This window comes from Crotalus tigris, unplaced genomic scaffold, assembly GCF_016545835.1.
Source record: "Crotalus tigris isolate CLP2741 ecotype Arizona unplaced genomic scaffold, ASM1654583v1 scf7180000017663.5292952, whole genome shotgun sequence".
Lineage (NCBI taxonomy): Eukaryota > Metazoa > Chordata > Lepidosauria > Squamata > Viperidae > Crotalus > Crotalus tigris.
In genome coordinates this window covers 628,237-654,439 of record NW_024096550.1, presented here as the reverse complement: position 1 = coordinate 654,439, position 26,203 = coordinate 628,237, and the positions used below count along the sequence as shown (strand labels likewise).

Sequence of the window (26,203 nt, the reverse complement as noted above, 5' to 3'; positions counted from 1 at the left end):
CCAGTGTTCAAATATACCAACTAGTCTTTATTTTGCAGTATCAATTATGCATAAAACATTAGAGTAAATAGTTATTTATATATTTCTTTCATTTAGGAGCGTTGGTCGGTCACATTTCCCTCTCTGCAATTCACCCTTCATGAAATCGGGTGTTCTTTCCAGTATTAAAGGACTTTTACTAATGTTCATCAAAATCAATTTTATTTAAACTTTTGAAAACCACTTTGATAAAAAAAAATAAACCAAGAGTATAATACTGTAAGAGCTACTGTAGCTGTGCAACCGTCTCTTTAGATAAGCATAAAAACTAGGTTTGAACATTTGTTGGAATTTTATTTTTCAGTTGTCTGGTATTCTTTGGGTGTAATTTGGTTTTTTAAATAGGAACTTTGATTTTTAAAATTAAATTATTTTAGTAGAAATGTCTCTCCACAAAAAAGAAAAATTAAACAAGGAGAACTTCTTTCACTCCAAAATACTTTATACCCTTCTCAACTTTTTTTTAAGACATGTCTTAAACAAGTCCCTCTTCTACTCTACAAAGAGTTTGACTGATTCTGTGTTATTGTATCCCTGTATTTTATAATTAAATGTACGTTCCATTTTCTATGGTGCTCAAGCAACAAACCAAAAATAAAATAAAATACAAAAGAACAAAATAAAAATTCACAATTTGTATCAATAAAAAGTGGATCACACAAGTGGATCAAAAGTCCACAGTATGGATCAATAAAAAGACCTAACACGATCCTGATTGAAAGCTAATTCAACATCAAGTTTGATTTAAGAGTCAAAGTTCTGAATAAAAAATGGCAACTGTCAAAAGGAAAACAGATATAATTATCAAGTTCTCCTGGACAATTCATTCAGGAAAAGCATTTCATAAAATATACATTCCGTTCATCATACATTCTTAAAAGAATGCAGGCATAAGTAAAATGCATTTATATATTCTCCAACTCATTTTATAATCTCCCAGGTTTCCTTGGGGGAAAACAAGCTACAGATGTGTGAATCAGCACTTAAAATTCCATTTTATATCCAATTTGATTTTTTCCTTTTAAAAGTTTATTATCAATAGTTTTCAAAAGTTTTATATCTCTTTATTTCTAAAAGTTTGCCCACAGCACAGTTCCTTTCATCTCTTGACTTCCGTGGCCCATTTATGGTTTCCTATGCCAAAGATTTAAATCCAACTTTTATATAATCAAGACACTTAACAAAAGAACCACTTCCATCCCTGACAAAATGTAAATATTGTGACAGCCTCATTTTAAAAAATAATTAATGACGCAAACGGCACAACTTATTGTTAATGGGGGTTTGTCAGAGGTTTTTACAATAGAAAAAGGTACTAGACAGGGATGTCCTCTGTCACCTTTGCTGTTTGTTTTAACATTGGAAATTTTGTTGATTAAAATCCGAGAATCGCAGGAAATAAGAGGAATAGAAGTTAATAAAAAAGAGTACAAGTTAAGAGCTTTTGCAGATGACTTGGTGGTTACTTTATCTCAACCTACCTATTCTGTAGTTAACTTATTACAGCTGATTCGTCAATATGGACTTGTTTCGGGCTTTAAAACTAATAATAATAAGACTAAAATATTAGCTAAAAATATGACTATTCAGGACAAACAGACTTTGGCTGAGTTGACTGGTTTTGAAATTGTTGATAAGACAAAATATTTGGGGGTCACTTTATCTGTTTCTAATGCAAAATTGTTTAAGAATAATTATGAAAGGCTGTGGGCCAGTGTACAGAAAGACTTGAGGAATTGGGAGAAGTTACAGTTATCTCTCATGGGACGAATTGCAGTGATTAAAATGAATGTCCTGCCCAAATTTCTCTTTTTGTTTCAAATGTTACCTATTTTAAAGAACGAGGTTAATTTGAATGAATGGCAGAAAGGTATTAACAAATTTATTTGGGCAGGGAAAAAACCAAGGGTAAAGTTTAAAATTATGCAGGACTTCCGTGAGAGAGGTGGACTCAAGGTACCGAATTTGAAATTATATTATGATGCAGTGGTTTTTACATTAATTAGTGATTGGGTAAACTTAACAAATTCAGAGATACTCCATTTGGAGGGATGGGATTTACTTTTTGGTTGGCATGCCTATTTAATATTTAATAAAAAAGTGGATCGGGCTTTTAAATCTCATATTTTAAGGATTTCTCTACTTAGAGTCTGGAGGAAATATTATAAAAGTGATTTTAAAATACCATTATGGGCTATACCTTGGCATGCGATAGAGGGGATAAAGAGAGGTGTTAAAATGGATACGGTGTCTTATACACAATTACTTAAATGGGATGGTCTAAATTGGCAGTTAAAATCTTTGGAAGATTTGTTACATGAAAATATTACCTATTCTTGGTTTCAATATAGACAACTATTAGATAGATGGAAGATGGATCGTAATTTAGGTTTGCTTAGAGAAGATCAAAATCTTTTCAAGCAAGTAAAGGATCAAAGACAAACTCATATTAAAAGAATTTATGGGGTGCTAGTGGAACTGGATTCAGAATCAGAATTAATTAAAGATTGTATGATTAAATGGGCGCAGAATTTTGGTGAACCAGTTCTACTGGATACCTGGGAAACTATCTGGGTGAGAAATGTTAAGTTTACACAAGCCCAGAATTTAAGGGAGAATTTTTATAAAATGTTTTATAGATGGCACCTTGATCCACAAAAGATGTCTCTCATGTATCCTGACTTACAGCCTAAATGTTGGAGATGTGGCTGTTTGGATGCCACTTATTATCATATTTGGTGGTCGTGTAAAAATATAAAAGCTTTTTGGATTAAGATATGGTGGAACATTCAGAGAATTTTTAGAAAGAGGGTAAAATTTACTCCACAATTGTTTTTGCTTGGTATTGTTACTGATTGTGATGCTAAGGAGGTTATATTGATGTTGAATTTGATTACAGCCGCAAGGCTGCTAGTAGGTCAATATTGGAAGAAGGAATCTTTGCCTACTTTGCAAGAGTGGTTTTTTAAAGTATCTTATTTGGCGGAAATGGCAAAGATTTCGGCTTTCTTAAAAGAGCAAATGCAAGAGAAATTTTTTGCTGTATGGGAAAAATGGATAAATTTTATACAATTTAAATTGGATATGAAAAAATACCATTTAGCTTTTTTATAACTTGTATAAAAACTCTACTTTTTTTTTCTTTGCTTTTTTTAAAAAAATATTTTTTTCTTTTTAAGGTTTATAATTCTTTATTCATATATATTTTGTTCTTAATTATCTTATAATTTTGTTAATTTCTTTTAATTAAGCCTATATTCTGCTCTGGGAAGCTCGGGGGGGGAGGGAGGGGGTGATTTGGGAGGGATTGGGGGAGGGTTGTATTGTTTTGTTTTGTTTTTGTTTTTGTCTTATTGTAGTTGTTATTGGTTTTTTTTCTGTCTTTGTAAAAGTTTTTAAAAATTTTTCAATAAAAAGGTGCTTGTGCTTTTAAAAAAATAATTAATGGTACGTTAGCATAGTAAGAGAAAGGAACAAATGCTGCATTTTATATTTCTTGTATACTGTCTCAAGGAATTGTCAGCTTTAGTGATTTTAATCTACTCTGCTTACACATTATGCACAAAGTGCAGGTCAAATGAACATTATAATTATATTCCCAGATATACTTTTAAAATAAAATAATCTCTCACCCACAAAAGGCCTATAAGCTAATATACCTATGCAAAACTTCAAAAGCAATTCTATCAAATCCCCAAGCGGATTTTCGTCATTGGATGGCAATTCGGATCAGACTCGCGATTCAGAATGAAAACCATATTAGACACCCTTTCCCCAAAGTGCTACAAACACTGAATCCATTCAGTTTTCCAAATACATCCCTGATCTGAATCAAACTAAATTATTCGAATCCAATCCTAAAACCAAACAATAAGCAAAACAACAGAACGCAGATACTAAAGCTAAAATTATGGAGAGTGTTTTTTTTTTTTTTTTTTTTACTTATTTAGATGCAACAAGCTCTTGCACAATGATTCTGATGGCGGACAAAATTAACAAAACAAGAAAAACAGAAATGTGACCCTAGACAAAATCACCCCAACACATTAACCCTCCCACCTACCCAAAAAGCAAAAACTGTTCGGGGCCTGACCAAAAATCAGGCTGGGAGCAAAGCCAACTTTTTGTGGAAATGTTGTAGGGTGGAGAGCTGGAAGAGGGGGCTGGAAGATGCTCCAGAGGACAGGGCTACAACACAGAAACAGCACAAATGATCAAGCCATCTGCCAAGAAGAGTTGTATGGCTGATAATCAGAACCTCAATTTGCACCTGAAGTCAACCAGGAACCAATCTAATTTATGGAATAATGACATGGGGGATTATTAATCAGAATAGAGTTGAAAGGACCTTGGAGGTCTTCTAGTCCAACCCCCTGCTCAAGACCCTATACCATTTCTGACAAGTGGCTGCCTAGTCTCTTCTTGAAAACCTCCAGTGATGAAGCACCCACAACTTCTGGAGGCAGGTAGTTCCACTGGTTAATTGTTCTCACTGTTAGGAAGTTTCTCCTTAATTCCAGGTTGCTTCTCTCCTTGATAAGTTTTCCTTCATTGCTTCTTGTCCTGCCTTCAGGGACTTTGGAAAACAGGTTGACCCCCTCTTCTTTGTGGCAGCCCCTCAAATAATGAAATGCTGCTATCATGTCACCCCTAGTCCTTCTTTTCTCTAGACTGGCCATACCCAATTCCTGCAACCGTTCTTCATATGTTTGTGTCTCCAGGCCCTTGATCATCCTAGTTGCTCTTCTCTGCACTTTTTCCAAAAGTCTCAACATTTTCTTTGTAATGTAGTAATCAAATTATCAAGGCGTTGCCCTTACTGCTACATTTTGCCTCAGCTGTAGCTTTAGGAAGCCCCATGCAGAGAATCTTATCATAGTCCAATGGCAAGAGAACTTGGGTGTGACCAACCCTCTTAAGTGATCAATGTTGTCATTGATGATTTGAAGTGGCCGACTGGCTCATAAGATGAAGCTACCAAAGGCCTCCCAGACATAGCTACCATTTTCTCTTTAAGACTCATAGGTTAAGTTGTGACTAGTACCTGGTGCCCCTGCAAGACAAAATTCCAAGAACTGAAGGCCCAAACTGGAATCACAGCCATTTGGTCCTGGCAAGATTGAATCCGCGTCTGTCTCCCCACTCACTATCTTCAGGCTGAACAGCCTCCATACTTTGGATCGAGCCACTGAAAGCATCACTTGCGGGCCCAGAGCTGAGATGTAAAATCGGGTACCATCTGCAGGCTGATCATAGCAGATGCCAAGCCACCCAATTAGTTTATCCAGAGGTTTCACACAGGTGTTAAATAGCAGGGATGAGAACATCAAACTCCACAAAGTGAGGGTTCGTGGACATGAACTCTCCCCCATCAATGCGAACTCAAACTGACCACAGCAGAAGGAGCAGAACCAGCAGGGTACCATCTGGTGCCTCCCAATTCCAAAACCTTTGTCAGTCCAAAAGGATACAGCGGTCAATGGTACCAACAGAAGCTGAGAGATCAAAGAGCAGAAGGACGTACCGTCGTCTTCTTGAGTCTGCCAAATGTCATCAGCCAGCGTGAGCAGACTGAAACCCGAACTGTAATGGGTACAGATGATCAATTTTTTTGAATATGTTTCTGCAAATGTAAGACGAAAAATATTCTCCCCTTTCCTTTCACCCTCTGGAAAACTAGGGAGGGTCCCTAGTTTCCCATGCCCCTTCCTGTCACTCTTTCTTCTCTCTCCCTCACCCCGACCACTATCGCAATCTTCACCCAAAAAGGAAAAGCTGGGTAGTTATATCCATCAGGGGGTGGATCTAGTGATGGCTTCTTGGGGAAGGGGATACCACGGTCTCCTTCAAGACCCAAGGAAACTATGGCCCACCTTAAGAATCCAGGAGATACATGGATCTAATAAATTGAATGAATTTATTCAATTTATTTATTAATTCACAGCTTGCAGATTTCTTGTTTAATAGATGGACAGTGTTTAATATTTATTTGTTATGTATATGTAGGGGTGTGGGTCTATACATATGTTGTATATAGCATGTTTAGGTGTGTGTCATGTATGTTTTTCACTTTGAGAATGAGCAACTAAATTTCATTTTTGATGTGTGCCGTTGTGCCCACAGTAAAAAAAAAAAAAGACAATAAAGGTTGTCTTGTCTTGTCTTGTCATCTTGTCTTGTCTTGTCCTTGACCTTGACCTTGCCTTGCCTTGCCTTGCCTTAGTCACGGGTTCAACCTCAGTCCAGAAAAGGTCAAAAAACCACATAACCCAGATAAAGTCAAAAAAACCACGTAACTCACTTAGACCTGTTGGGTCAAAGAAGATCTGAGCAACTCCATCTGCCAAATAGCATGAGTAGTCCTTGTGAAACAACAATGTTCTGGGAATCATCAGGGAACAGGTTACCCTAAAGTGGGCCCACTGGATGGCTACTGGTACATGCAATAGGGATGCAGAAACAGTGACATTCTACCATCCTTATTGGCATCATATAATCTCAAATATGAGCTCTTGCTTGTATTTTATAAGACTGAATTAAACAGGAGGGATGAGCGTACCTATATTAGCCTTGATATTATACCAAACAAAATGAAGATAATCAAATGGTAAGACATAGCTATGAACCTAAAGACAAGGGAAAACCATTATAACTGGTAGTAAAATTCATAAATATCTGATTACACAGCAGTGGATTATTCTCTAGGTTATTTGGCCATTTGAAATGATCAGAGATCAACCTTCACATACAGAGACCTGTTTTTATCTGAGCCAATTACAGAAGTACAAAATGAGCTGAACTGCTATCCTTCAAGCTATACTGAAAAATGGATTGAGAGAGCAGAAATTCCAAAGACGTTAAATGGCAAAGACATAACAGAAGAGTGAGCTGTAGCACAGAAAGCGCCTAGTTTACATATTTATTCATTTATTTGCCAAAAAATCATTGTCTACAAATTTAGTATTGGATGCAGAAAGAACACAAAATCAATTTCCCTCCCAGCACACCGCATTATAACGCACATGCAAGGCCCTAACAATGGAGAGCAATTTTGCCTCCAAGGTAACATTCATTTATTCAAATCTCACTTCAGTAATTGAACAATCGAAGCAACTCTATTTCAGAAATATCTTTGACAATGCCCCTGGAGGTTTTTTTTTTTTTTTACACTAACTTGCTAGCATAAAGTATATTAAAACTAATAGGTATTTTTCAGAGGCCCTCCGTTACTTTTGGGTGTAATTTCAGTGTACTTATAGGTGTTAAGAATTGTGATAATAATAAGGCACTTAACTAAAAACCTGCTTTTCGTATGGCACTATCTGAATAGAATTATGCAGGAATAAGAGCTGAGGTTCCCAGGAATGAAGGGATATTAGCCATTAGTGGAACAAAGTATATAGCCACAATATCAATCAGGTTTTGTTCTTGTAGAACAGATGCAAGAAAACAGGGACCTTCAAAATCCCTGTAGGCATTTTGATACAACAAAGCATTTTTAAATGCAGACGGAGATTTTATCATTCAAAAGAAAAGCTGCAGAGTTTAATTAGAACCATGCCAACGGACTGTGATCAACCACATTTTGTGAGTGTCATATTGTGCCCAAACTGACTGGAACTGCCCCTTCTATAGGCAGGGAATTCAACACATAGCAAAAGTACAGTGAGGTCTCTCTACCTTTCTCTGTCTTACGAAAAGCGTTGTAGACAAGTCTTGATGGTAGACAACAACAGATTAGCAATAGCTGCATGAGAAGACCTTGTAAATAGTGGTAATGTACTGGAAAAAAAACCACACATGTGGGATATTTTAAGAACGAAGGATTGAATGAGAATACAATGAGCACCTGCTTAGAAAAACATTTGTTTGAAATACACGGCTTAAGCAGAAGTCTACCTGCAGTAGATGTGATAAAGGAACTGATGTAATGATTCGATGGTTTAAGATGAAAGACAGGTGAGGCAGATGATATTATGCATTCGGTCATGTCTGACTCTGGGTGATTCTCTGGGCCAGCTGGTCTCTCCCCATCTCCCCATCTTCCACTTCTTGAGTTGCTCCAAGCTCTGGTGGGCGTCAACGTTGAGGGTGTCCACCCACACTGTGTTCTTTGGCTGCCTGTTTTCCTTTTACCGCTAACTCTTCCCGACAGAATTGCTTTCTCCAGGGAATTTCCCCACATGACACGGCCAAAGTAAGTCAGACCCAGTTTTGTGATTTTGCCTTCCAGTGACACGTCTGGTGTTATGTCGGTCACCTCTGCTGTCCAAGGGAGACGCAGGCACCTTCTGCAGCAGCCCAGACGAGTCGATCTTCTTCCTGTCTTGTTTTTTTGTCTTGCTTTTTTAAGGTCCAGAAAAATGGATGGAATTAATGAAGGATATAAGGATAATTTGAAGACAGAGTCAAGAATGGATCTTGAGGAAAAGTAGTTGTAGGGGGAAAAAAACCAAAGAAGGGGAAACAAACTGAACTGAAAAAACTGCAGGAAGAGAAAATAAGATCCAGTCAAATAATGTTGTACTGGAGGGGTTTTTCTCTCCAAACAGAATAAATGGAAAGTGGATGTAACAAAAGAGGAACTGGAAGCTGCTTGGAGGAAGAAATGGATGGAAACTAATCAAAGAGAGGAGCAACCTGGAACTAAGGAGAAACTTCCTGACAGTTAGAACAATTAATAGTGGAACAACTTGCCAGAAGATGTTGTAGGTGCTCCATCACTAGAGGTTTTTACAAAGAGACTGGACAGCCACTTGTCTGAAATGGTGGAGGGTCTCCTGCCTGCGCAGGGGGTTGGACTAGAAGACCTCCAAGGTCCCTTCCAATCATGGGAGTCTCGTGATTCTTCACTTAATTGCTTGTTCCTTCATCCATCCATGTTTCTTTCTCATTAATCTACACTCAGTACCCCATAATGACAAACTGAAAACAGAATTTTAGAAATGCACTGTATATCTGGTATAGGGTTTCCTGCCTGAGAAAGTTGTTGGACTAGAAGACCTTCAAGGTCCTTTCCAGCTCTGTTACTCTACTCTACTCAACTCTACTCTACTCAACTCTACTCTACTCTACTCTCTACTCCATTCCATTCTATTCCACTCTACTCTATTCCTATTCTATTCTACTCTGTTCTACTCTACTTCTATTCTATTCTATTCTATTCTACTGTTCTACTCTACTCTATTTATTCTACTCCTATTCCTATTCTACTCTATTCCTATTCCATTCTATTCTATTCTACTCTGTTCTACTCTACTCTAATTCTATTCAATTTTATTCTACTCTACTCTCTACTATACTCTACTCCATTCCATTCTATTCCACTCTGTTCCTATTCTAGTCTACTCTGTTCTATTCTACTCTACTCCTATTCTATTCTGTTCTATTCTACTCTATTCTACTCTACTTACTCTATTCCTATTCTACTCTATTCTGTTCTATTCTGTTCTACTCTGTTCTACTCTACTCTAATTCTATTCTATTTTATTCTACTCTACTCTACTTTACTCCATTCCATTCTATTTCACTCTGCTCTACTCTACTCTATTCCTATTCTATTCTGTTCTGTTCTACTCTGTTCTATTCTACTCTACTCCTATTCTATTCTATTCTATTCTATTCTATTCTATTCTATTCTATTCTATTCTATTCTATTCTATTCTATTCTATTCTATTTATGGATTTTATGATTCTGGGGTTTTATTGTTGTGAGCTGCCCAGAGCTGTGTTTTAAGATGAGAGAGCATATAAAACTTTTTAAAATGAGATAAATAATTAAATAAACAGAATGAAGCTTCCTCTGAAGCGACAGATGTTTAATGCAAATCTGAATACCTGAATCATTGCTGCATGTAAGCATTAAAAGAATAAACAGAAATTCAATACGGGTCTTTCTCGATTTACAATAGTTTGTTTACTGACTGTTTGGAGTTACAAAGGGACTTATGACCGTTTTTCACACTTACGACCGTTGCAGCATCCCCCCCCCAGGGTCACGTGATCAAAATTCAGGTGCTCGGCAGCTGACTTGCATTTATGACGGTCGCAGCGTCATGTGGCCCCCTTTTGCAACCTTCTGACAAGCCAAGCCAAGGGGGAAGCCGAAGCCAGATTCACTTAACGGCTGGGTTACTAACTTAAAAAACGTCAGTGATTCGTTTAACAACTATAGCAAGAATGGTCGTAAATCGGGGCAAAATTCACTTAGCAATTTCGGGCCCATTGGTGATCGCAAGCCAAGGGCTGCCTGTATTTCACTATCCACAGTAGCTCAATTATTTTTCTGCAATAAACCGAAAGCTGAAAGTTTCCTGAAGCAGAGAATAGATCTAAAACCAGCTCAATTCTGACATAAGGAGGGCGCAATGTCGATGCTCTTAGGACCCATTTTGTGTCTCCTAAAGGGCTGAGCTGAATCCGAACACTATTTTTTTTTTCAAAAAGAAAAAAAAAGGGGGGGGAGGACTTGTCCCCTCATGGGGATAAAGGAAATACCTACTTTCAGATTTCATTTTATTTCAATAAAATGTCAGAGGAGCAGATAAAAGAAGCGGAGCGGAGTGCCCAGCAATTTAACCTCCCAGCCCCCTGGCCTATTTACCCAGTAACAATAATTAGAGAAAGAGATCCTTTGCCAGGAAATGCCATTTAATTCTGCACAAAACAAGTACTATTAAAGGCATTTTCCTTCTTCTTCTTTGAATAATAAAAAGAACCCTCAAAGGGCCTAACTTCAAATCTCTGTACCTATTTCCTTGAAGCAAGAGCTGGGCTTGGTTCTCAGAAGGACCACAAAAACTTTTCTACCGCAAACATGAATTAGAGCAATTTGTGCTTTTCCCATGATGTCCGCCTTATGGCCCAAAGCCGGCTTGACCTTTGGACCATTTCAAACGAATCTGTAAAGTACAAAATGCATTTGGACCCATTTTCTTTTTCTTTTTATTCTGTTTGGGATGATGAAATGTGATAGTGCAAGAATTTGGGCCCTTTCCCCCCCCCCTGGCATTTAGTCTGTTTGAAGCACAATTCTTAACTCAATGGGTAGCTTAACAAAAATTATAACTCATCCTTCTAAGAGAAATAATTTGTACCGAAGATGTAAATCTTTCCACAGAAGCAATAAAGGTTGAAAAGAATTTAAAAGTCCTTGGTCCCCCCACCTCCCTCCAACCCCCCCCCCGAAAAAACCCTTAGGTGTTAATTAAATGATCGTTTAATCGTGAAATGTAAACACGACATTTTCGTCTAGTGACAGCACATCCCATTATAAATCCAGGATAATAAGAGTCCTAGTGTTAATATGCTGAGCCTCATTCCCACAACACTCTGGAGAGGGCTTGCGGTGTCTAAGGTTAAGCATCTCGACACAAAACAAAGATTGCTGCACTCAACGTCCAGTTCAATTTTCCCATCATCGCCCAGTGACCTAGGTAACACTTGGAGCAATAAAGAATAAATTTAATTTCTTCAGCATTTTGTGAGGATTAAGAACAATAGTTAGCCAGCAAATGACTTCTTATCCCTGGATTCTTTCAGGGTTTCCCTCCGGTTCTAAAGGAGAATTCTGATAGTTTAAGACACAGAACAAACACAACTCTAAATTAGAGGTTTTTTCAATCAATGTGAACAGTTGGAGGGGAAGCAATCAACTTTCCTTTTGAAACTTTTCTTAGCTATTCAGCCACTGCGAGCTTTAATCTCTCACGGCCATCCATCGCAGCTTGCTCCGGGATGCTCCGTCTGCCTTATTCCAATTTCATTTCCTTCTCTTTTAAACAAAACAAAACTGAACAGAACAACCCACAATGACGTTGGTATGCGTAAATACCGAGTACAAACTTAGGAGTTACTTTATTTCTGTTATATTAAAGGCTGTTATTTATTGTCCCTGTTTGCCTTTCAAGATATACCCTAATTTTTCGCAGGATGGTAGATAACCAAATTTGTCTTTTGGAACTTTCTTCTCCCTGGATCCCATACGCCTTTTATCCCAAAGCTTTCTTCCCTCTAGAGATATCCTAGCATAATTGGTGATATTTAAATAATTGTTTCAAGCAAATTAAACGCATTCGCATTAAAGATCACTCAAAAAGAAGAATGATGTAGATTTAGTCCCGTCTCATAATGCAAGGATTTGATCCTTACTGGACTAAAAAAACAAAACTCCTTTTCAAATGAATAATAAGAGTTTCCCCGCTGTTCAGTTTCAGAGAACATAAGCACAAAAAAACATTAACTGAATCTGCCTTCTACATAGAACTAGCAATAGCACTTAGATACTTATATATAGCTTCACACCCCTCTCTAAGCAATTTACAGAGTCAGCCTGTTGCCCCCAACAATCTGGGTCCTCATTTTACTGACCTTGGAAGGCTGGAAGGCTGAGTCAACCTTCAGCCGGTCAGGATCGAACTCCTGGCAGTGGGCAGAGTCAGCCTTCAATGCTGCATTCTAACCACTCCATCCCCATGGCTAGGATAGGATAGGATAGGATAGGATAGGATAGGATAGGATAGGATAGGATAGGATAGGATAGGATAGGATAGAAGGAAGGAAGGAAGGAAGGAAGGAAGGAAGGAAGGAAGGAAGGAAGGAAGGAAGGAAGGAAGGAAGGAAGGAAGGGCCAGCACACGTAGACTTATATACTACTCCACAGTGCTTGACTGCCCTCTCTAAGCAGTTTACAGAGTCAGCCTGTTGCTCCCTATAATCTGGGTTCTCATTTTACTGACCTCGGAAGGATGGAGGGCTGAGTTAATCTGGACCTGGTCAGGATCAAACTGCTGGCATGGGCAGAGTTTGCCTGCAATGCTGCATTCTCACCGCTGAGCCACCAGGGCTCTTATAAGTAGTTCAAGATTTAACTATTATCCATCTATGCTATAGAATTCTAATGTTGCATTTCAAAATTGCTATGTATATTTATTTCATAAATTTACTATGAGCATTTCTTTTTACTATGAGCACACTGGCCCACATTAAAAATTTCATTTTTAATGTGGGCCAGTGTGCTCATAGTAAAAAGTGACAATAAAGGTTATCTTATCTTATCTTATCATTAATGTATCAGAATAAATAAATAACATCCTGAAGTACAAAATACTTGATGAAAACTTGGCTGTCATGCTACAAAATATCTGAATGTTCCTTTCAGAGAGATTCGGAGAGAGACCCAGACTTCATAAACAAACACAATATATACCCTGGTATTTGGAAATCTGTCACCCTCTAGATATTGCTTCATCCAGCAAGGGTTGCCGAAGGTCACAATTCCTGTGCAGTCCACCATTTGCCTGCCAAAGGCAACTAAGGGGTTGCCACAAAGAGGGGGATCAAGCCATTCCCCAAAGCCCCTAGAAGGCAGGACACGAAGCAACGGATGGAAACTCATCAAGGAGAGAAGCAACCTGGAAGAACTAAGGAGGAATTTCCTGACAGTGAGGACAATTAACCAGTGGAACTCCTTGCCTCCAGAAGTTGTGGGTACTCCAGCACTGGAGGCTTTTAAGAAGAGACTAGACAGCCATTTGTCTGAAATGGTATAGGGGTTTCCTGCCTGAGCAGGGGGCTGGACTAGATGACCTCCATGGTACCTTCCAATTCTGTTATTCTGTCAGTCATTCTGTCATAAATTATAGTTCACAAACTCACCTCTTGAAAAGGCTATTTATAAAACATTGTTTACTATGTTAGTAAATAAAAGTAAAATTAAATAGTAATTAAAATTTACTATTTTAAAGTCTTACTTTGCCCATACAGCATTTTATTTAAGCAAGGAGTATCAATTTCAGATGAAAATTTAAAAAGACTTCAAATGACAAGTTGATTTGAGAACCTAGCAAATTGTGTAAGAAAGTTTAGTGTAAGATGCCTTCTAAACATATACGTTTGTTAGTATTAAACAGGATTAATGAGTGTAGAAGTATATTTCTAAAGTTTAAAAACTATTTTTTCAAATTAAAAAAAAAACCACAATATGGCCAAGATAACACATTAAAGACATCTGTAGAGTTTACACAATTGCATATTATTATGCTGAAATCCACTTCTAATACATACCATGTGTTTTATAATAAGAAACCAAAGTTATCACAAGCCAAAAAAATAAGTGGTTATGATGGGGTTTCTACCTTTTGTATCATCTCAATGTTACTAAGTGTAACCTTATGCTGGCTTTACAAAAATGCAGGCAGATGTTGGCCTAAAGTAATACCATATTATAGATTAAACGCTTTAAAGAATATCTTAGCCCACAAACAAGCAAAGCTACCCTGTTAATTTTAAGACATCAAACCATGTGAAAATGGGATGTAGAAAGAAATAATATTTCAAGAGGGTAAATAAATGAAGAACATTCCTGGGGCAAAAAAAAATCTAGACAACAAACTTTAGACAGAATTTAGAAATTCATTCCATAATACTATGAAAAATGTTCACCAATGAAGATAATGGCTAAATCATACATTCATCTGATTCAGCATCCTGGCTCCTGATATTAACAGCCTGCACAGTCTGGATACAAAAAGTGTTAAAATTCTCCATTGCCATTTGACTAACAAGACCTAAAATGTTGCTATTAGCTAAATCACAATACAGTGCCATTCCTACTAATCTTCTCTGCTGAAATGGAGAACAGACTTCTATTGCAGTTGCATTACAAAACAACTAGTTTTTAACATAGTCTTTTAAAATCAAAAAGAAGCAAAATAGATACACCAGCTGCTTTGAGCATCTTTTTCACACAGCAGGTGGAAAAGTATCTTTCCCAATAAAGGTCATGGACTACCCAGAAAAACAACATCTAATTTAAATTTTGCTAATAAACATGCACACTTTTCTTTTCTTAAAGCGGTTTGGTAAAATTACAAACCACTGCTAAATTAGTGCATCGGAAAGGAATAAAATGTTGAAAGGTGAAAACAATATTAAACCGAACAAATCGGCATTTCTTCTTTTTACCTCTTTGGCCTTAAAGCAGCTTAAAAGTAATTAGTTTGTTGAAATTATTATTGGGAGTTGCATGACGGTACAAAAAAACCACACACCCCCAAACAAAAGCGAATGGAACTGCTTGGATGGTGCTGTTTTGCAGAACACGCATATTGTAGGGCTAACACATTGCCTCCCATCTGCATGCAGATCTTTTCATTTTTCCCTTCATATCCACTTGGTGTTAAGATAAAAGTAAGATAACCTAGGATGGGGGCTCTAAACAAATATTAACATGCAAGAAGCAGAATTGTTCGTTTAAAAAAATGTGAACAGTCCTCAAAGAACTTCCATCCCTTCCAATACTCCGAATATCCTTTGCGTTCCCAGGAAGACGAACCAGCCGTAGCTATCATGGTAACTCACTCAATGAGTAATAATGTTGATAGGACTGGACAACGGTAACCGTGGCAACTGTAACCTGCAATTGCTGTGTAACCATTGTGGGATTTATTGTGGTGAGGGCCAGAGAGGCCAGGAGTAAAATAAAGCAGGCAGCTACGGTGTCTGACACTTCAAGTACCAGGCACTTTAATCACAGCTGGCAGAAATTAACTCAGGGGGAATTTTGCAAGAGTTTTCCATGGGCTTTTGTGCTGAGGAGCTACTGGGGCCACAGGGTGCTCATGTGGAGAACGCTGATTACAAGTAAATAGATAAGGAATTTACACGCTGTAGATCCAAAAAGGGAAAAGAAAAGATACTCAAATACAAAATACCCAGAGTAAAAACTCTATTTGCATGAAGCACTAAGGGCATCCGAGTTGTATTTCATGGTTTCTCAGTCATGACACAAAATGAGGTATTTGTGTAGAAGTTTCACAGTCTCCGTCATTCAATAGCAGGGGGTCTTCAAACTGGGCCCTTTTATGACTTATGGACTTCAATTCCCAGAATTCCTCAGTCAGTGAGGAATTCTGGGAGTTGAGGTCCACCAGTCATAAAAGGGCCTAGTTTGAAGACCCCGTTCAATAGGAAATACGCAATTGCCTGTTGGTTGTGATAATTAACTCCACCTTCTAAGGATGACAGATAAAGCATATCAAGTACACATGGGCCACCAACCCAATTCCAATGTCTGAATAGATGCATATTCTGGTTTGGGGGTTATTACTGAGTCTTTCCGCCAAAGAGTTTAAGTGTAGCAGAGTCAGAGCACAAGTATACAACTGAAGTATTTAGGCATATTGAAAGATGGATCCATGAATCTGCTGTAGAAAGGTTTGAGGTCTTAAACTTCACCATCAGCTATGCTGGCTGAGGAATTCTGGGAGCTGAAGTCCACAAGTCTTAAAGTGGTCAAGGTTGCAGACCCCTGGTCTAAACTAATAAAGTCTACATTAATTAACATTAATTATGCTTTCATATGTTCCTCTAGGTCAGGGGTAGGCAACCTTGGCTTTTATGACTGGTGGACTTCAACTCCCAGAATTCCTGAGCCAGTTTGGCTCTGTTTGGAAACCTCTCCCTTTCCCCTCAGCATGGCTGGCTCAGGAATTCTGGGAGTTGAAGTCCACGAGTCATGAAGGGGCCATAGTTCCCCCATGCTGGCTCAGGAATTCTGGGAGTTGAAGTCCACCAGTCATAAAAGAGCGAAGGTAGCCTACCCTTGCTCTGAACTAATAAAGTCTACATTAATTAACATTAATTATGCTTTCATATGTTCCTCTAGTCCCAGGGTAGGCAACCTTGGCTCTTTTATGACTCCTGGACTTCAACTCCCAGAATTCCTGAGCCGGCCATGCTGAGGGGAAAGGGAGAGGTTTCCAAGCTGAACCAGGCTGGCTGAGGAATTCTGGGAGCTGAAGTCCACAAGTCTTAAAGTGGTCAAGGTTGCAGACCCCTGGTCTAAACCTAGCATAGATAGATCTTGGGGTGAGGGCCCATAAAGGACCAGTTTGAATTTTATTTGCTGCTTTGTAGCAAGTGTTGCTACTTTGCAGCAATTCACACAACAAATTGCTGGAGCCAGTATTTAACAGGCAGAGCCTTAGACAGGCTTCAGCAGGGACCCATCCATACCCAAATAAGCTGCAAACCCTCTCCTGCTAATATTTTTTAGAGTGATTAAAAACTGTAAAGTCAAGTGAAAGGAAACCAGTTAACTCTTAAATAAGCTATTTTAACTATCTATTTTGTAGTTCTTGCATTTACGAATACAGGACCTAGAGATTTTTTTTTTAAATGTTCATTTTGCTCGCCAAATCTCTTTCCTGCAGCAAAAGGCAATTGATGAACTGTGATCTAACCGGTCAAATTAAGCAGTCAGAACCTATTTGCCTCAGATAAGCACCCAGGAAGCTATAATGGTTTCCTGAATTAAAGGTTCTTGGCCAATGCGTTTGCCGTGAGTCGCCAGAGATAACACCGGTTATTCCAGCAAAATACTTGTTGAACAAGAGGCAAGAACCCAGAAGCCATTATGCACTGCCTCAATGCTCTTCAAACAGGCACCGAATAAAAAGCACCAAAGCCATTTAAACATTTCCAACTCTCTTTGTAGCGGAGTTGGCCATTAAGCTGCAGTGTCAATTTTAGCCTCTCACAAAAAGTATTTCTAGAGGAAATCTTTTTTAACTATGAAGTTTTTAAATAAAATACGAAATGCAGCGGCTGCCTCCAGCGAGAATATTTGGAGAGGCTAAAATATTAAAACATTGAACTTACAACTTTTTGTTAGCCACCAACTGCCTGTGGTTTTATGTTTCTGCTCTACAGCATTATATAAGTAGAGTTGATTCTATTTTACAGGGTTCTGTTACTGGGACAGATAAATAATAGTGCTATTTAAATTGGTCCCCTGGCCCAAAACAAGTTCCAATTGTTCTAGAGAAACATTTTGACCTGAGCATAGTTTGATCTTAAGTCAGCCAAAGAAAAAGTGGGGAAGACAGCAAAGAAACATATACAGTATACAGAGCTGCTGGCACCATCTAACCCTGTCTAATATTCCTCTATTACATAGTGCATTCTCTCAATACTGTTATTTCCACTAAACAACAAGCATAAGAGCTCCTTTCTCTAGCAAGTTATCCCTTAATTGTAAATGTCAGATAATTTATTCCTGAGAAACACACTGACAAGCTTTAATAACTTCCAAAGGCTTACTGTATACAAAGTAGCAGAGAAATGTTGATTAACTGAATACAATTGCTGCCATTGTAAACAACTGAATGTGATCTAAAATACAAACATTCTCAAATCATCTGAGAAAAAAACATGTCTCTAGGATTACAGGTAAATTATTATATTTATTAAGTTGTGCTAATACAAGGCTTCAAGACGTTTACCATGATAGATTAGCTTACAATAAGCCTTAGGCTTTATTTATCTTATAATTTCCTACACATATTAATTTCACATTGGAAATGCTGATATATTCATGAAACTATAACACCAAAGCGCCTATAGTTTTTGGCTATTTAAAATTATATGATACTACTAAAACATTCCCTTAAAGTGCCACTTAATTTACAAATATATATATAAATGAAACTTCCTCTCTTTCATAAAAATCATTAGTTTCATAAGCTTTATAATTACATCAATCCTTTTCTGGAATTCTGCACAAGCAGAAATTTGGTTTATTCTGTAGATAAAGAAAATGTATAAATATGTACATTGAACAAAATTTGTTTTCGCTTTTACATCCATGGATCATAGATCCACTAAAATGTCCATTTTTGCTAACAAGTCCCAAAGCTGTTAGAACAAAGTATTTTTTAAAAAAAAAAAAAAAGCTTTAATTCATTTAGAAAGACATTAACACCATATCTTAAAGCAAAAAAAAAAAAAGTAAAAATACTTTGTAGAAACCTACAGATTTAAAATGCTAAATGTGGGATACCAGATTTTAAAAACAAACACTGTTTAATTTATCTTTACTATTTCAATTTCATTGTATTCATTTCATAGTTTTTAATGCCATTTCTGGGCAAATCTGGGCAAAGTGACTTAAGAAACTCAAAATACAATCAACAGCAGAGTATATAATAAAACCAGACTAATAATAAAAGTACCACTTTTGAACTTACTTTCTGATATCACAATTGATACCTTAATGGGGATGCATACTCTAGCATGCATTTTCAATATTTCAACAAAATAATTATAACAGATCCTAAGAATATCACAAACAATGAAACCTTGTGTTTAATAGAGAAAAATTAAAAGATGGATTCCACCTATAATTGTTGCCCATATTGCAATATGGAGCTATGTAATACTAAAGTGAGTAATTCATCAGATTTGTTTAGTGTTCCTTGAAAATACATCCATGCAGTCAAAACGTATCACTTTTAAACATCAGAGACACTCCATTTTGATGACAGATGTCTATTTCATCACAACTTTTTATTAAATTTATCTACTTTGCTCAGGGAAAGTTTGGTAGGTATCCCAATAAAGTTTATATGTTATTCTGTGAGGATTGAAAGAGGTTTGGGCCCATGCATGAACATGTATGTATTTGACTCATGTCGATATACATAAATTCTGTGGGAGTTTTGTCTCTTCTGTTGTTCTTTCTTCTGAGCATCAAACCACCACCACAAAAGTTCTTCAGAGGTGTGTCTCAGTTTCAGACATGAACTTTTACACTGCAAGAAGGTTTCCTAGCTCAACCTAGCGCAGGGGTAGGCAACCTCGGCTCTTTTATGACTGGTGGACTTCAACTCCCAGAATTCCTGAGCCAGCCACGCTGAGGGGAAAGGAGAGATTTCCAAGCTGAGCCAGGCTGGCTCAGGAATTCTGGGAGTTGAAGTCCACGAGTCATAAAAGAGCCAAGGTTGCCTACCCCTGGCCTGGTGGCCAAGAAACCCTGGGCCCCGGGAAACAGGGCAGAGACTTTTGGTGCCCACTTTGCAATTGATGGATTGTAATCAAACACAACACCGTTTGACTGGGGCCTCCGAACAAACCATGAGGAGGCTAAACGGATATCCGTGCAATGATATTAACACCAACATCACTAACTGTATCCAAATATCTGACACCGATAGACAAGGCGCATCGTAGACATGCTGGCTTCTCCCTTCTATGGAACTCATGCATCTCATTATCCCAAACATTTTGTTAAGGTGTATATATATATGTATACATGTGGTCCTCGACTCACAACCACAACTGAGCCCAAATTTTCTGTTGCTAAACGAGACGTTGGTTAAGTGAGTTTTGCCCCATCTTACGACCTTTCTTATCACAGTTGTTAAGTGAATCACTGCAGTTAAGTTAGTAACATGGTTACTGAAATGAATCTGGCTTTCCCGTGGACTCTGTTTGTCGGAAAGTCACAAAAAGGGGCAGGTGTCACATGACTCTGGGGCAGAGCGACGGTCATGAATATGAGTCAATTGCCAAGTTGTCTGAATTTTGACCACATGACCCTGGAGAAGGTGCAGTGGTCGTAAGTATGAAACATGGTCCTAAGTCACTTTTTCAGTGCTGTTGTAATTTTGAACGGTCGCTAAAGGAGCCGGTGTAAGTCGAGGATTACCTGTATAATATATATACACACACATACATACATACATATAATCCCCAAATTCAAGGAACACATTATGGATTAGAATAGTAGTACATCAACAGTGTTTTCTCTAAACTATTCCATACAAACACAAGACGTTCTAACAGGTTCTCTTTCCAGAATTTATTCCCCCCCTTCATTAAAAAAGCAGTAAATGAGAAAACTCCAGCTTTTCTCTAAGTCAGATTCAAAATAGATATCACTCAGCTGCAACTATTGGAGCAAATATACACATGATCAGGAAGGAAAAAGAACAACCACGGTGTTCTGAGTGGGACACATTTTTAAAATTTTACTCCACAAAATTTAATTCGTAAAGTAGAAGCTCAAAGGAATATACCAAAAGCTTCCAAAACTGATGAGAAAATAAATCTACTTACAGTCTGTAGAGTTTGGGTGTCCCGAGAAACAGCAACTCAGAGAGAAGTTGAAGATTATTTCTATTTAGCCTCCTTAATGGGAAAAAAAAGGGAAAAAAAAGAAAAGGAAAGACAGGGTTACCAGTCAAATAATTATTTCTTTTAAAAAAAGAAGCCTACTGAAGGATATCTAAACTGGTCATCTTAGCAGGAACTTCTCATGCCTTGAAGACAGAGCCTTAATGACAGGGGCCACACTAGGAAACATTAAGTTCCAAGAGCAAGGCTAATTTCATATTTTATTTATACGTGGGAATGTAAAACGCCCCATAAATGTGTTGTTAAATTCCAACTCCTTTGTTCTCTTCCATATACCAACAAGTAATTCTGGCAGCAGAAGGAGAAAGTAACTTGACACAAAGAGAACCGTCACAACTGAGGCTGCTTCAAAGAAGGACGGCCAACTGAGGACCAAATTTAAGATGTAAAGACACTGGATTATGGTCAGAAAGAAGTTTTTTGGGAAGAACAATGGCTTTAATTCCTTTGTGAAGCAGATTTTTTTTGTAACCCAAATCACATCAATTCTAGAAAAGTATTTATGTCTCTCTGAAAAGAAGCTGAAGTCTTCAGTTAGTCCATTTTTACTCCTCCCAACGTCGATCAAACCTAAAGTATCGATCAGCTCGAAAAAAGTTGAGGGCAGCTTGTGTTTGTGTTTCTTTAATTCCTTTATCAGCTGATCTGTCCAGTTGTGTTACTGTCCTGTTGTGGTTGCCATTTATACACTAATACTGGAAAGAACAGGAGAGTTAAATGTTCAGATAGAAGTTTTAAAAACTTAAGTTTTTCTCGGTGCGGGGTGCATAATCTCACCACAATAGCTTTTATGCCCTGTAATTCAACTTGCACAATTAGAAGGAGGGCCAACTGAACGGACAGGAGCTGCAGCAAATCAAAGCAGAGCCCTGAGAGTTTTCCAGACGCAGAACACCAATAAAATCTCTGGCATTATGACATGCAGGAAGTGGAGAGAAGCCAGTGAGTTTTGCCCTGTTTTATGACTTTTCTTGCCACTGTTGTTAGTGAATCACTGCAGATGTTACACTAGTCATACGGTTGTTAAATTAATCTGCTGCCCCATTAATTTGATCGTCAGAAGGTCACAAAAGGGGATCACATGAGGCCAGGACTCGACTCTGCAACTGTCATAAATACGAGTCAGTTGCCAAGTGGCTCAATTTGGATCCCGTGACCATGGGAATGCTGCAAGGGTCGTAAGTGTGAAAAATGGTCCTAAGTCCCTTTTTTCAGGGACGTTGTCACTTCAAACGGTCACTAAATGAACTGTTGAAAGTTGAGGACTAGCCGTATTCCAATGGAGAAACTGTTTCAGCCTACAACCTGTACAATAGTCACCAATTTGTGTAAGAGAAGGAGAGGCACTGACTACAGTCACCTGCCCAAAAGCTATTAATTTCAACGGTGAAATTTGCCACAAGGAATCCCTCATAGTGAAAGGCCGTCTCAACAAGGCAAGCCGGCCTTTGACTCTCCCCCCCCCCCGTGTCCAGCTACCCAGGAACTTAGTCTTTTGAGGCCAATTTCCTGAGGTGCCCTTTTGATATTTCCTAGGATACCCACTCTGATTAAACTCTTCTGAGCAAGACGACCAGGTCCGCATGCAGGAAGCAACTATAAACATGATTCTTAATCTAAAGATGCGATGAAGGAGGTATTTTTTAACAGCAATGAAGCTAGAACATAAATAGGCCACCCTTTCTGGGACACGATATGCATATTTCATCAGTTATGGGTCACAAAGCATTTTGAGCAGCCCTTTGTCAATAAACCTTAGAGTGAAGGTGCAAAATAGCAGAAAACCCCATGGTTACTTGTTGGTAGCAATTCAGGTTTATCACAATTTCTTATATAAAATAGTTTGAAAATTTGAAAATAACATTCTCTGTTACATAGTTCAAAGGGAAAGTAATTACTGCCATGGTTCTTTCTTCTATATAAAAAGAAACATTCAAACACAAAATATTATAAAGATGAATATAGCCAAACCTACATCACATTCAGTAACCATGGTTCCCTCTATGTTCTCTGCGCTTCAAGTACATAACTGGTTCCAAACTGCTTGATTCATTATCCCTTTATCTGAGTGTATGTAGGAGATGACCAGGCTGAGCCCGAGGGAACGGCAGGGTCAAATGCGTCATCAGTCATGAATCCTTTTGGTGCCCACAAGAGATCTAAGTTCAGCCCACTTTGAAGGCCTTTCTTATCTCCTGCTCATTTCCCTCTGCTGTTAGTTGGCCAAGTTCTTTAGGGACTGTAAGCTTGGCATAAATCTTTATACTCCTTTGAGCTGCCTAAATCTCCCGATTTCCCCAGCACTTCACAGTGTAATTCTTATGGTTTATTTATATTGCAAAGATTTAGAGGGGGAAAAAACAGTTGTTTTACATAAGTTAAGGTGGTCAGATTCATAAAACTATTATTTTAAACCATATGGATCAACAAGAGTTTCAATGTATTGATTCAATAAGCCTTACGATGTAGGTCACTTTCACATCCACAGGTATTTGAAAGACAAAACAACAACAAAAAATCCTATTCTTTTTGAATACTTGAAGTGTTTACATATATAGGTTCTCTTTATAGTGTTTCTCAACCTTGACAATTTTAAGGCATATGGACCTCAACTCCCAGAATTCCACATGCCTTAAAATTGTCAAGGTTGAGAAACACTGTCTTACAATGAAAAGGATAAACCTGGAAAATGAGCCAGATTCACCAAAGAAAGATAATTTTTTTATATCTGGAGAAGAACTCGACATAGTAGACCCCCACATATACCTAGGCCAACGGATCTCAGTGGAAAGTGATACAACAAAGGAAATTGAACGATGTGTTAAATGTGGTTGGCAGGAATTTGGCAAGCTAAGCGTAAATTTCAAGGACAACTTGGTACAAAAGCTAGGAGTGCCTTGGAAAGAGACACACTCGGCATCACAAGATAAGACAGAAGACTCAACACATGGATTAGAGACCAAACGAAAGTATACAAAGCCATCAAGAGAGTCAAAGAATGAAAATGTTCTCATAGCAAGAAGGACTTAGGGCAGGTGGACCAAGGCAGTCACACAACGGATCCCACTCGATCAAAAGCATCCACGAAAGTGACCTATAACAAGATGGATCGACAATGTCAGCCAAGTATGGCAGGTGCAACTGGCAAAAGAAAAGCCCAGGAAGAATTTGGTGGGAAACAGGCAGAAGAGGCCTTCACTCTGCAGTGGATGGACCTTGGCTAGGAGGATAGTGATGTGAATGAATGGGAACGCTAGGAAAAAGGAAACAATTTGGAACATATTAACATGCATTGATGTATTGGGTCTCACCCAAGGCAGAGGCCCCCAACCAAGCTGGCTGAGGAATTCTGGGAGTTGAAGTCCACAAGTCTTAAAGTTACCAAGGTTGGAGACCCCTGACCTAAGGAACTTTAAAATGCCTACATATTCCATCCTGAATAGCTATGAACAAAGAGAGAGCCGTAATATTTCCTTTTATCCAAGCAAGTTTGAGCCAGAACTTCTGCCATTAGAAAGTAAAAAACATGTGATCCTTAATTTATTCTACTCGGAGCACGTAGTTCAGGGCTGTGAAGTCAAAATCAACTATTCTTAGCAATAAAATAGTAGGTGTGGAAAGTAATACTCGAGGTGTAGGTCTGACTTGTAATTCTTGAGCATTTCACTATCTTTCTGTTGGCTATTTGATGTATATAAAGCATTGTTCATGGGTGTTATGTGGCAGGCTCCATTCTGATTGAATTCTAAAGTCCCAGAGCAATTTAGTTTCCTGGTTTTCTATTATTTTGGCTGTTTGGGGTCCCATCAATTCTTGCTTGCAGGCAAACATTATTTCTTTCAGATCCTCCACGGTACCATTGTTGCTATTTTGTCATGCCGCGTAGCCTGTAGTCCAGGGGGTCCCCAACCCCCGGTCCATGGACCAATAGCGGGCCATGGCATGCCAGCAACCGGCCCACACAAACAAGCAAAGGCCCATCCGCGAGATGCAGGCAACACAACATCATGCACCCTCTGGTCCGTGGAAAAACCTTTCTCCATGGAACCGGTCCCTGGTGCCCAAAAGATTGGGGACCTCTGCTGTAGTCACTCTGGGCAATTTTCTTGCAGAAGTCACCAGGTGGTCCACTGTTTCTTCAGCTTCTTTGCAGAGCTGGCATTTGCTGTCCGTTGCGGTCTTCCTAACTCTTGCTTTGCATGCACTCGTTTCTAAAGCTTGGTCTCGTGAGGGCAGAATTAGCACCATGGTCTCTTTCTTCACCTTTCTTGCTCTTAGCTCGTTGCTTCGATCCTATATATTTTTAATATTTTCTTTAAAAATAAAAATAGGTAACAAATATGCATTTGGGTCAGAGAGAAGGCTGAGAAAATATCTACTGATTCCTCGCATCCTGGGCACAAACTGTTTCAAGTCATCCCCTCTACAGGGCATCGGATGCCAAAAACGAGACACAAAGACAGTTTCCTTCCTCCTGCCCTCACTCTGCGCAACACACAATTTCCACGGTTCTGTCTTAGAGCTAAGCATATTACCCACCTAGTATGGCTATGTTACTTTTATCTGCTCATCGGTTCCACTACCTTCTCTACTGGTGTCACTATTATGATTGTTATCCTTTGCTATTATGAAGATGATGATGATGATTGTGTTGTTTTGCATGCACAGTGAGAGCTTATGCACCAGAGACAAATTCCTTGTATCACACTTGGCCAAGGGGACAGGAAATTCACAGCCAAAAGCCTGCATGGTTTGCTATATGACTTAAACCAGGCTGGCCTGATAAATCCACAGCCAAAGCCTTTTGATGGGCAGTTGCAGCATCCCCCGTGGTCACGTGATCAAAATTCAGAGGCTTGGCAACTGACTTGTACTTATGACAGTTGCAGTGTCCTTTTGCGAACTTCAGACAAGCAAAGTCAATGAAAAAACCCGATTTGCTTAACAATCTTGTTACTAAATTAACCACTGCAGTGGTTCAGAAAGATCGTAAAATGGAGCAAAATTCACTTAACAATTGTTTCACTTAGCCACATAAATGTGGGGCTCACCTGTGGTCATAAGTCGTAATCAGCTCTTAAAATGAATCACACATATTGGGTTTCTGAGACAATTTTGTAGAGATGAGGATTCCAAGAGGGCGGGGAGCATGTACCTGAAGCGAGCTCAATAAGCAGTAGAAACCATT

General features: G+C 38.5%; 1 protein-coding gene across 12 annotated transcripts in view; it reads right to left on the bottom strand.

The window, feature by feature from the left end:
* The window catches only part of SLIT2 (slit guidance ligand 2), a 165,991-nt gene that overhangs the window by 121,242 nt on the left and 18,546 nt on the right, over positions 1 to 26,203 (bottom strand). For all 12 annotated transcript variants that reach the window (XM_039335885.1, XM_039335888.1, XM_039335887.1 and 9 more), the window contains exon 4: positions 20,938 to 21,009. In XM_039335885.1, coding sequence (XP_039191819.1) covers positions 20,938 to 21,009 — 72 coding nt within the window. The remainder of the gene's footprint in view (positions 1 to 20,937; positions 21,010 to 26,203) is intronic.